Source organism: Sebastes fasciatus, chromosome 20, assembly GCF_043250625.1.
Source record: "Sebastes fasciatus isolate fSebFas1 chromosome 20, fSebFas1.pri, whole genome shotgun sequence".
Taxonomy (NCBI): Eukaryota; Metazoa; Chordata; class Actinopteri; order Perciformes; family Sebastidae; genus Sebastes; species Sebastes fasciatus.
The window spans coordinates 16,391,330-16,403,822 of record NC_133814.1 but is presented as its reverse complement, the minus strand read 5'-3'; the positions used below and the strand labels follow the sequence as shown (position 1 = coordinate 16,403,822).

At 40.0% G+C, this 12,493-nt stretch overlaps 1 protein-coding gene across 5 annotated transcripts in view; it reads left to right on the top strand.

Annotated features, from left to right (window-relative positions):
- LOC141758565 (zinc finger protein 385B-like) overlaps positions 1-12,493 on the top strand; it is a 77,401-nt gene that overhangs the window by 46,370 nt on the left and 18,538 nt on the right. Inside the window, exon 1 of one of the 5 annotated variants that reach the window (XM_074620109.1) lies at positions 1,369-1,755. The exons of the other annotated variants lie outside the window; for them this stretch is intronic. Coding sequence (XP_074476210.1) covers positions 1,746-1,755 — 10 coding nt within the window. The 5' untranslated portion in view covers positions 1,369-1,745. Of the gene's footprint in view, positions 1-1,368; positions 1,756-12,493 lie in introns of those variants that run through there. 5 annotated transcript variants of the gene reach the window in all.

Below are 12,493 nucleotides of genomic sequence, written 5' to 3'. Positions count from 1 at the left end.
TCCATTCTCTCTCACAGTCACTGTCCTCAAACTCACTGTCCTCACTATCAGTGAGAAAGACTCTACTTTAGACCATTAGATGTACCTGTGTGGTATTGTCCTAACAAGTAGCCTCACTGAATTTGAGGCAACACGATTTTGTGGTAATGCGTTATTATTGAAGAAGCGGCTTGTCACTAAAATGAGAATAGTTAGTCAGTCAGTCCACCTTAAGTACGCCCGAGCTGAAGTTGGCTTGGGTCTTGAGGAGTTGTAGCATTTATCCACCGACAAATGAACTGTACACACACTGCACTGCTACGTTCACAGCTATAACGTTACTGCTAACTTTATACTCATCGGGCCGCCGATCTTGCAATACACTGGCGGAAACCCTGACAGAGTAGGCCAGGCAGACACACATAGCTGACAACCTGGCAGCTAAACTAGGACACTTGCTGCAAAAAAGTGGCTGCACGTGTCTACGACGATGCACGCAACAGCGTGGCTGCTAACTCCCCTGAACGAGTGAACTAGCCTGTTTGCGCATTCACTGCCGCTGGTATGAGGTAAATTATGGTTTTAACCTGTTTGCTTGCAGCGTGTGGAAGACTCTAGTTTTAGAAGAAGATTACCAACTGTAGCGTTGATGGTCGGTTAATGAGGGTCGGCTATCGGTCAGAAAAGAAATTCTAAATTGGCGGGCTATTATAGTCACTTCAGCCACTCGGGATCGTCAGAAATGACATGTAAAAATCTATAAATGAGACGGTGTGGGGGTCCGAAAAGATATGCTGTGCAGTAACTAACTGTAGAACAAACAGTTAATTTCAATATTACTCTACTGCTACTTACTTGGGCTGAAACCACTGCTGTTTAATTATGATAGTGATTATATCAGTCACACTGAAGTGGCGGTGGGAAAAATAATGATTATGTGCTGCATGAGTGACTCAGGTTATTTTGATTGAAACCTCTGCACACTCAACCTATTGGAAATGTAAACAGGAGTGTAGAAATCATTTATTCTAATCAAACAGGACCTTGCAATCAATCATCACAAACACAGGGCTGCAGTATCAGATGTAAACATACAAGGTGTCTCATTTGGATGTGGATTGAAAGCTTTTAATTGATGTTGATAACTTGGGGGGGAACAACGTAGCACAGCTGCATTTGAAGCACATAAATGATGCCTATTGTCATCAAGTAATGCCAGGAAGGAAATTACATTTGAATGTCCTTAAGGGAGCATGCAGGTGTGAACCCTGAATAGAAAATGGTGCTGTGAAGAAGAAAGAAGAAGAAGGGGGGAGAGAGGTGGGATGTTCATGTTGTTGATAGCCAGTCCTCTGCCAGCTCTCTCTCTCTTCCTCTCTCTCTCTCTCTCTCTCTTACATGCTCATGCACACAGAAGAATACACACTTGCTCTTCAGACTCTCACCATCGCACTCTTTTCCTTCTCCGCCTCGCTGTTTCTCTCCTCTCGCCTCATAAAGGGCAGCGTGATCAGCAGAGCGCGAGGCTTTTTAATTGAACCATATAATGTGTCGTTCTTTAGCTGCGGCAGTTTGGATCACAGCCAGGATGTGTCGTTGACCGGGAAAAGGGTTTTTCATCTGTGTTAGAGAATCAAGATAGACGCAGAGAAGGTTATCTGCGAGGAGGCACTTTGTTGTTCAACTTCTCTGATGGGAGATAAACTGGCTGGAGACGCCTAAAGTCCAACACAGAAGAGAGTGGCAAGCACAGAAAACACGTGGAGATGCTGTTCGGTAAGAGCGTTTGTTTACTCTTACAGTATGTGACTACTTGTTTATGGGAATGCAATAGCCACACAAGGTTTTATTTGTCTTGAGCTTGTTTTTCCATCTGCCTAAATGCATGCGAGCGCTCCCCTGTCAATGTGCGTTTTTACAACAATGACTTCACATCGTTGCTCAAGGGCAGGCTCAGTCTCCTGCCTACCATCTGCCCTCCTTCAGCTCCTCTGCATCCACAACGAGTCCCTCGCCTGTTTGTTTTTCTAATTGACCCCTTTTGATGAAGCCAAGAGTGCAGTTCAGACCGATGCAACACTGTCGCTCCCAGATGTGTCAAGTCATTTTAAAGCCACACAAGAACAGCGTTGATATCGCCGCGCAGATTGCTGGCAATTATGTCTTTGCTTCCCGAGGGAAATATGCCCAGATTAGCTCGCATAATTGGAGCCTGTTAAAGATAAAGGCAGTGTGGGGATTTTTAGTCATTTGTGTTTGTTGTTGTTTTTTTTCTTCTTCAGCTAAGGAGCAAAATGCTGATTGCATTTAGGGGGTTTAATTTTAGAACCACTTTAGTGTTGCCAAGTTAAACTCTTTCATTTTACCAGCACACGTAGACAGTTTGCCAGCCTCAAGTTGTTTGACCTCTAGATAAATGGATGCAAATGAAAGAGTAAACAAGAGTTCAATATGGATATATGTAGAGCTGAAATGATTAATCTGCATCTATTTTGATAATCTATTAATCGCTTCAGTCACTTTTCAAGTAAAAATGCCAAATTTAGCTTCTTAAATGTGGGAATTTTCTGCGTTTATCTGTTTTATTATCACTTTAAATTGATTATCGTTGTGTTTTTGGACTGTTGATTAGACAAAACAAGGAATTTAAAGATGTAACCCTGGCCTTTTGGGAAGTGTGATGGGCAGTTTTCACTATTTTTTAGACATTTTATAAACAAAACAATTAATTAAGAAAAATGAATCGATAATGAAAATAATCGTTAGTTGCAGCCCTATATGTATGTTTTTTATTTTGGATGAACACTGAGGTTACTAAAGGCTCTTACAGATTTTATAGTCTTCTTATTGTCTTTATATGCAGCCCTGTCTCCTAAAAATAACATTCCCATACAACTAAAACTGCATTCTCAATCGCGTTCGGAGGGAAACATATTTGTGGCAGATTACGTTTGTCTTTAACGTATCACAAATACGTTTGTATGTGCGCAGACGGCTGCATCAAGTGACGTAGTACAACGAATGACGCGCAGAGCAGGTGACGTATATCGAGCGAGCGTTAATGAAAGTTACGTAGAATAATAACGAGTATAACTAGCGAGAAAGTCCACTACTGGCGGGCGGGTTGGCAGGTGGATGGGTCAAACAAACATAGGGCTTTCCTCCAGAACACTGCTGTTCGTGTCCGTATTTGTGTAGTCATTTTAAGCCAAACCATGATGTTTTGTTTAAATTTACAACGTTGACCACGTGTTTAAAACAGTTTAAAATTGCGAACGTAATCTGGGAGAGAATATGTTTCCCTTGAAACGTAATTGAGAATGCAGTTTACTTGTATGGGAACGTCATTTTGTGGAAAAAAGGGTTGTTATATGATGAGGATGAGAAAGACGTGTAATTTCTCATCTCATAGAGTTAACGTGTGGCGCAGGTTTAAATTACGCGCATACATTTGTATTTTCGTGATATACTACAGTAGCTTTTGGGCGCATACACACTGTGCCGTGTGTGCCTGGATACTAAGAGTTGTCTGTGTGGCAGCTCTGGATGTCGTCTTCTTTAAATGGCAGATTAGAGAGATCAAAGGGAAACAGTTGGAGAGGAGATAACTGTAGAGTTGTGCCTGGTGGCCATGCTGCAGCTGTCCCCACCCCTCCATCCCTCCACCCGTCGTCTCTTGAGCTCCGTGTGGAGGCTGCAGTGACGGCCTATGTATATAAATCTCATTCTCTGTTCAGTGTAACGAACAAGAGATGTAATGATGTGTACAAATCCTAGAATAAAGAACATATTTCTCAGCTTTGAGATTTATATCCTTCTATACGTCTTTTGTTGAGGACATAAAATGATACGTAGCACAGCAGAAACTGGAGGAGGCCTTAGTGCACGGGATAAAACCTTTATTTAATTTATTTAATACAGCACATCAGGATCACAATAGTGTAATAATACACATTACGAGCTCTGTTTCCGTGTCATACCACATGACGCACAGTCAGCGATCCCACCCACGGTACGACATGGTGACTGGTTTTGGTAATTACGTTTTCAGATGGGCAAAGAACAATCGCGCCACAATTGGAAATTAACTGCGTCCAGTGGTGTAAGATGTGATTGCCACATGGTCGGTTCACGTCTGGCTGGGGATCTTTGTAAAAAATATTTATTTAGCTCTTTTTAAAAACATAATATTCCAAATTGCTCTATAACACAGTGGGAAACATGAAACGGATAACTGAAATGATAAAGGCGTGTGAATCACCGGAGTCCCCACGATATGATATTATGACGATACTTAAGTCACGATACGATCATATTGTGATTTTAAACATTTTGCAATATACTGAGTATTGTGATAAGATATATTGCGATTGATTACTTTTTTTTCAATTGTAAATTATGCAGTTTGTCAACTTCTGTTTTATCTAATTAGATACAGTTTGCACTCTGTTTATCTCAGAGTTTTCATTCACATATCTTGAGGTCAGAGGTCAAGGGACCCCTTGCCAGTTTTTCCTCGCCAAAATTTAGCGGAATTTGGGATATTTAGCGTTCTTCACGACAAGCTAACTTCGCATGGTACCAATCGGTTCCTTAGGTTTTCTAGTTTATTTAGGATATCAGTATCTTTACTCTAGCTTTAAGACTGAGCAGGCCATCGGATTGTTCAGAGGTTAATATTTTATATAATAAAAGTCCATGTATCGATACAATATTCCCACACAAAATATTGCGATACTATGCTGTATAAATTTTTTCCTCCATCTCTAAAAGCTAACCAGGTTATAAAACAATAAAATAATAGCGTAAACATTTTGTAGAAATAGTTAAAAAAAAAAAAAATTATAAAATAAACAGGACAGACAAATAAAACAGGTTAAATTGATGAAAAAAAAACAGGTTTTAAATGTGACTTTTTAACAATATTTAAAACAGACAGTAACAAATGCATTCATTATGACACTGTAGAATATTTTATTTCAGTGTTTTAAGGCACTCTTTTTTTAGTTCTGAGTTGAGTCATCAGCCCTCTGTTCCCCCTCCTACATCTTTTCTGTTGCCCTCTACTGTCAACTAACACATGCTGGAAAATGTCAACATATTAATTTAAAAAAGAAATACAGGAAATGGATTGTGATTAGAATGAATACATTATCATTAAGTGTGACACAGGCCTCTTTAGTCCCTTTTAAAAGGTGGTCAAATAAAAGTCCTACTGTGCATTCTCATGATACAACCCTGTGATGCGTTTACTGTACAGCCGAGGTTAGAAACGCCGCAGAATTGCTTTAAATTGCAATAATTGGTAGTTGTTTGATCAGCTTGAAATAACCACTTAAACAGCGTCATGCTTTGCTGCAGTGGATTATCTTCTTAGAGTGTACCTGAAGTACACATAATAAGGTAAATTGTCTGTGTGACAAAATACAAAACTAGCGGTTCATTTTTCTAACACGGTAGAAAAACAAAATCTTTCAGTGCATGACTGAAGTACTCATTTTATTAGGAACCTACAACATTAACAAGTGTGATAATATGACCCATCATATTAGCTATGAGACATTTATCTGTGTTATGCGGGGATGGAAAGAGAGAGAGAGAGAAAGCATTTCCTTGTTATGTTTATGGAAAAGTTTTTCAAAATGTTTGACGAGACAGAAGTTCATGAGTCAGTTTAGATGGGACCATTAATTTTCCTGTTGGGGCTCAAATTCACTATCCAGCAGCGTTAATGACTCATTATTATAATCATAGGGTAATGAGTATGGCACAGTATGGTTTTAATTGCAATACTGATAGTGCAGATTATCATAGAGAGCAAATTTAATTAGGCTACTGTACTTTGACTCAGTGCCTTGTGTCGGTGAGAGCGTTTTAATTTATTTGTACCACAGCAGCATCTGAAACAGCCGTCATCAGTCGGTGGTGTTTGCAAGTTCAGAGAATATAAATTGTGATATTATGCAGACATCGATTTCACACACTTATTTGTGTCGTGACAATAACACAAACACAAATCACATAAACTGTTATTGTTACAGAATCCATAACAGAAACAATTTTGACCCTAACCCAAATTTAAAAAGAATTTGCATTAACGCGTTATTATCAGGTTAACATTGACAGCCCTAATTTGAACACATCATGCTCATTTTACAAATTATTTTTATTTTCAGGAACTCATTTCAATACAGTATGCATACAATATGAATGAATAAATGTGGCATCCTGTCTAATTTTCTGTGTGTTATAAAAAAAAAAACGTACCCTCCTTTACCTCAACCCTTCTAAAAGAGACTGACAGCCCCAATCAGTCATTGTAGAGTGTTGATGGCTTGAGTTTGATCAGCCAGACTGGTAACGACTGTGGCAGTTCAGACACACACACTTGTTTCTGTCACTTACCTGTAGGAGGACATTGTATTGATTTACAGTCCCTGAATGCTACTACTCCTGTCCAAACCACATGCCATATCATGAACCCTAACCCTAACCTTAATCTATTCCTAATAAAAAAAAAAAGTTTTAGTCTTAACTTTAATGTTAACCCTTTATGAGGACCTGAGTTTTGTCCCTATCCCTTATGTGATTAGCCACCGCAGCGTGACGTCGGGTTGCGTTTCTCTACTTTTCTGCTGCAGGCCGCTGCAGGTTTTTTGCAGGTCCAAATGCACCACCCCCATTCAAAATGAATGGGAGGACTTGCATTTTTGCCACACGTCAAATCTGGTGTGAATGCAGCCTAACCCCAACATTAATCTAAATCTAATTCTATATAAAAAAAACTCTCTCGCTCTAATTTTAATGTTAACTTTTGCGTGGACTTGAAATTTGTCCCCACATCAGAGGAGAGTCCCTGCAGTGTGACTTCAGTCACTACTTTTTATAGGGTTGAGTTGATAATGTACAGGGGACATCATTTTGATTGGCATGATTAGTAGGACTCTTTACATTTCTAATTGCTGCATTCACACCGGACCAGGCGTTGCAGTGATTCGCCGCAGGGATGTGTGGCGGTTAAGTGTCACTTTAATGGACCATTAACTGCACGACAATTAACCTTTTCTTTTTTTTCTTCCCTCATGGCTGGTTTGTACAGCTCAGGATCGCCGGTTACATGATTGGCCACCACAGCGTGACGTCGGGTTGCATTTCTTTACTTATCCGCCACAGGTTGCTCTTTTTTTGGCACCCCCATTCAAAATGAATGGGAGGACTTGCGTTTTCGCCGCACTGCCGAATCTGGGGTGAATGCAGCCTAACCCCAACTAATCCTAATAAAAAAAACAATTTTTAGCCGTAATTTTAATGTTAAATATAACCTTTGTGGGGACCTGAGTTTTGTTCCCACATCAGAGGAGAGTCCCTGCAGTGTGACATAAGTGACATTATTTTTTATATAGGGTCAAGTTCATAACGTACAAAAGACGTGATTTTGATTGGCATGATTAGTAGGACTCTTTACAATTATAATTAATTTCAGTAAAATTTAATTCATCCTTAGATGGAGTTTATCTTGAGAAAATGTCTGCTTCATTTTCTGATTAGGATCTGTACAGTTAAAATGATGTGGGGCGCACTCACACTTGAATGATCCTGTATATGAGCTGTTTTACGAGACTCTGTAAAAATCATTTTTCATAGTGGCATAATTGAGTTTTAAAACATCAAAATATGAAGATTTATGCTGTAATTTTCTCTTCAAAATAATTTCAAATGTCTAGTGGTACAAGTAGAAGCTCAGAGTGACTCACATCATGCATCAAAATGAGGGCAAACATTTTCCAAATGTGCCCTGGGAATGGAGCTGCATGCCAAGGCCAACTACATTAAGTCATTTTAATGGTTTAGGCACATGCCATGGATTTTTATTATTATTTTTTGGATTTGCCTAGAGCTCATGTGGCCTGGAGATATCTGGTAACCAGGACTGTGACAGGGTGGTCTCAGGGGTCTGTGGAGGCCACGTGGGACTGTCTGTTGGGCACATAGTGAGGACACTGTAGGGTTCTTTCAATACTTTACAGACTACATGTCTTCTATGATTCAAGTGAAATCAGATTTCTTTATTTTTCCAATTAATAACCCCTGAATTAAAAAGCACATTAAATCCCTACTAGAAAAGGGAGTTCTTTAAGATCTGGGAGAACAAAACAGTATGATGGAGATGCACAGCAGATGCGTAGAGACAGTGTTCTGTTGACTATCTGGAAAATACTGGGGAAGAATTACAACTAGGCAAATTGTTTTTCCATCAGATTTGCCTCTGAGACCCCAGGCCTGCTATTTAATTGAATATTCAGAGTTTGGTTGTGGTGGCAGTACAAACAGCAGCAATTAGAAGGATTTGCGACATGACATAATAACACAGAAACACCTGTTAACTAGCTGCTGTATAGTTCAGCAGCTCATCAACCAAATTGATGGTTATGTGAACAAACCCCTTAAGTTGTGTTCAGACAGAAAGCAAAGCAGATTTTCACTTTTTAAATTTTTTTCAGTACATGCAACAGACTTGTTATCATACTCATTGTGCCATGTGCTCTATTCTTTGTGGTGTTGTGCCGCGCACAATAAGTGTTGGTATGAATAAACTAGTAAAAAAAAAAAAAAAACATAAGCCTGCACAACATGTAGTTAGAAACATGGGAGGATAAACTGAGCTCTAAATAATCATCACCATCCTCTCAAGGTGCAAGATTGGGTGTTTATTGTTTCATTTTGGTTCTGTTATTAATTTTTTCCACCACAAACCCTACAGTCTGACATTGTAATAGTGTACGTAGAGGGATCATTATTCCCCAGTGTCAGTTCGGAGGAGGATAATTCCAGATTGTCCTGAAATTTGGTATGAATATTCCCTTTGCTCCGACAATTATTTTAGTGACATCCTGACCTTTTGTCTAGAACCACAATTTGCTTGCTGTGAATATTTATGGTCCATCGAGGATGAATGTTTTGATGACCTTTTTTCTTCTAGTGTCACCATCAGGCCTAATAGTCACAATCTAACGGGCAGATTGACATGAGATTTACTGAGCACATTAAAGCTCCAGGAAGAATCTGTACCTTTTTTCAGACCGTTAAAGAGTCCTACTGCATCACATTTCTGTTTGGTTTTCATGTACTTACCTGGAAAAGTCTAGTGTCCTATGTGTCAAATGAAGAAAGGATATCCAGCTCAACAACAAAACCAAACAGTCAGTCTAACTGGGATACAGCGCTTCCGTGGCAAAATGACAATTTGTTGTGTTGAAGCAGTTTTTTTTCTGTGTCTCCACCAGTGGGGGATGGACTCTCGACCACACTGGCACCGATACTCCGTCCATGTCCTTCAAACAGGAGGTGTTAGCCTGTGGCTCTGCCTCTGTCTGAACCCCGTTCGAACTATTTCTAACTTTTGACATGCAGTATTTCTGCCTCCTGCTGGCTAGCCTACCGCACATGAACGGCTGCTGACTGAGGACATTTTCTCTTTTCTTGAGAATTAATCTCTCTTCGCAGCGGTGACAAACGATTGAGGTCAGTTGTTACAGAAACGCTTAAAATGGCTCAAATGTTGCACATGCTTCAATTTAAGAGCACGCGCACACACACACTCAAACTACACACTCTGTCAGCAAAATGCATTCACGTTTTGGTATTTGCTAAAATGCTGACTTGAATGAAAATATTGTGCTTCCAAATCCGGCGACGTGCCTTGAAAATCAAGCAGAAAATGCAAAACCTGCTGAAATATGCAGCTGCCAGGAGACATGACATTGCCCAAAATATGTTGACTACAAATTCAAGCGCTCTCTATTAGGATTCATGCAATACACTGTCAAGATGTGTGCATGATTAATTTAGATGCAGTGAAGTATGACGGGTGTTTTAGCCAACATGACGCTATTAGTAGGATCAAATGTTTCCCTGCTAGCACTTCATGGAGTGAACAGGGTTGTCACATATCTAAGTGTCAATAGGAAAAGTTGTTTCACTGAATGTCAGTCAATGAAATACAGTATGTTGGTTATTAAAAAGGTTTTAACCCTGTTAAAGGGGTCTTAAATATGCACTTGATGGCTATAACAAGCTAAAAGACTGAGGTTTAAGCTAACAGGTCCCAGGCAAAAAATCAGCTTACATATTTTTTTCAAAAAGTATGTTTTAACACCCGATTCAACTGTTATCAGCTCATTAAATGTGCGTTATCAGTCATTGCCACATAGATGTGGGTCAGTAGGGGCCTGCTACACCTACTACGTTGTAAAACTGAATGAAACGTTAAGTTTTGAACACAAACAAAACAGCTTCTTTAGGTTTAGGCAACAAAACCAATTAGTTAAATTTAAGGCAAAAGATCGTGTTTTGGCTTAAAATAACTAGGCCTATGTTTGAAAAGTGAAAGTTTGATGCTGTTTATACTACACTTCCACTTTTGCTCCTGTCATAATAACTTCGGTCACAAGAGGTTGCTGTCCCCTTCTTTTATTCCTTCCTTCGGTGATCGCCCATGTGAATCAATGATAAAACCTACTAGTGGGTGTAGCAGGCCCCTTCTGACACACATCTATGAGGCTTATAACCACTGATAACTCCCATTTAAAGACCTGATAACAGTCTAACCAGCTGGATTTAAAGGGCCAGTGTGTAGCATTTAGGTCTATTGTCAGAAATTGAATATAATAAATAAGTTTTCTTTAGTGTATTAGTGTATATTCAGTTGGTTGCAATCTGAAACCTCACCGCTACATGCTGCCAAATCCTACACACTGCACCTTTAATTTTTAGGACAGCATCCAAGACTGGCTTTCACACAGCGGGGAAATACTAACGTTAGACATTGGATGTGCAATCTTGAACATTTTTTTTTTTTTTAAACATAACCTGTGACCCCAAAAACTCATGTAGTTAGTTAATGATAAGCTAACACACCGCCTTGGAAGTACAACTAGGTAGCAAGCTAGTTAGCCTGATATGCTAAGGATTGCAGCTCACGTAAGAGCAGATACAGTTGACGTGGTTTAATCCATTCCTTACAGTATTGCTTGTGTGTTTTTGTTTTTGGAAGGGCTAAAAAAACACAATTCTCTAAACTTTTTAAATGCTGAATATCACTCCTACTACATCTGCTGATGCTAGCTTGTGTTCTTTAATGTATCCCTGATAAACATCTTTGGAGATGCACCAGTAAGCAGAGATCCTGTGATTCTCAGCTCTGAAGCCAAGCAGCTAATGTATGGTTCTTCAAAGTCACTCCAGCAGGCAGACAGCCAGAGAGGAGCATCCAGACAGAAAGCTGCTAATTACTAAGTTCATGGGGCGGATAAAGCTGCGACAGACTTTAAATATCAATAAGTATGTGCAGCACATCTGCTGACTGCCGTTCAGCAGGTCTGATTAGACTCGGGCTTATCTCAATTCAAGCAGATGGTGGCAGTTTATTTTAAGTGAGCTTTATAAAGACGTGCAGAACGTTATGGAAGGGCAGAGGGTCGGTAAAGGAAACAAAACACAACAAACACTCCTCTATCTGAGCTGCACTGATAGTGCATTCATGCTCATTTCCCGGCAGATCAACGTTATCTCCTGCTGTTTGTTTATCCTTTATAGCCACTGAATCAAAGTACATCATGTGCATTCAATTTGAATTTGGTGGTTACCTGTTTTCTTCTTGACATAGGCCTAAGCGAGATACGTGAATGGAAGATCACAGTGAGAGTAACTCAGATCCTGCTTTACCAGAACATACCAAGAATATTACTTTCCTAATGTACCAGACAGGGCAGTTATTGAATATAATTTGGTGCCAGTCTTTCTGTCTGTCTTTCTGTATGTCCTCCACATATCTTGAGAACAGACTCGGCGAGTGTATTGCTCAGGACCCAAGGGAGTGCAGTGTTGAATGTGGTAGAGTTTGGCCAGATGGTGGCACTATAGCAGTGAAATTTAGGTTTTGGCCTATAACTTTTTAACCATAAATCTAACAAAATTACAAGCAACACTTCTGGGGGCCAAGCAATCAGTCCATTCCGGACAGGCACGAGCTCCAAATGGGCACTGCACTAGTTTGACTAAATATGATGCCTTGTGGAAACTCTGCGGAAATAATATAAATAAAAAGTTCCAGAAAGCCGACAGCCTCCTGTTAAGCTAAAGAGATATGCATCGCATTATCTCATCTGCTGTTTGGTGCCAGCAGTGTGGATGAAAAGTCTGTGGAAACATGATGAATTTTGACTTGATGTGCACATTAAACGCTGCTGTAGCTCGTGTCCTTTGCAGAGTAATACCCTGTGATTTTTCTTTGACCAGAGGACACCAGTCCTGGATTTCACCTTGAACAAATTCAATACAAGTTTACGGACCCTGGGGTGAAAATGGGCCCACAGTGCTCCAGTTGAAAGTAGGACAGATTACCGCGGGGAGCCTGATCTGGGCTGGATGGTGCCCCGCAGGTAGAAATTCTCACGGAGCTGCCGGCTCCGCCAGCTGCGTCTGTGCGAGTTTAAATAGACGGTGACAGCCAGCG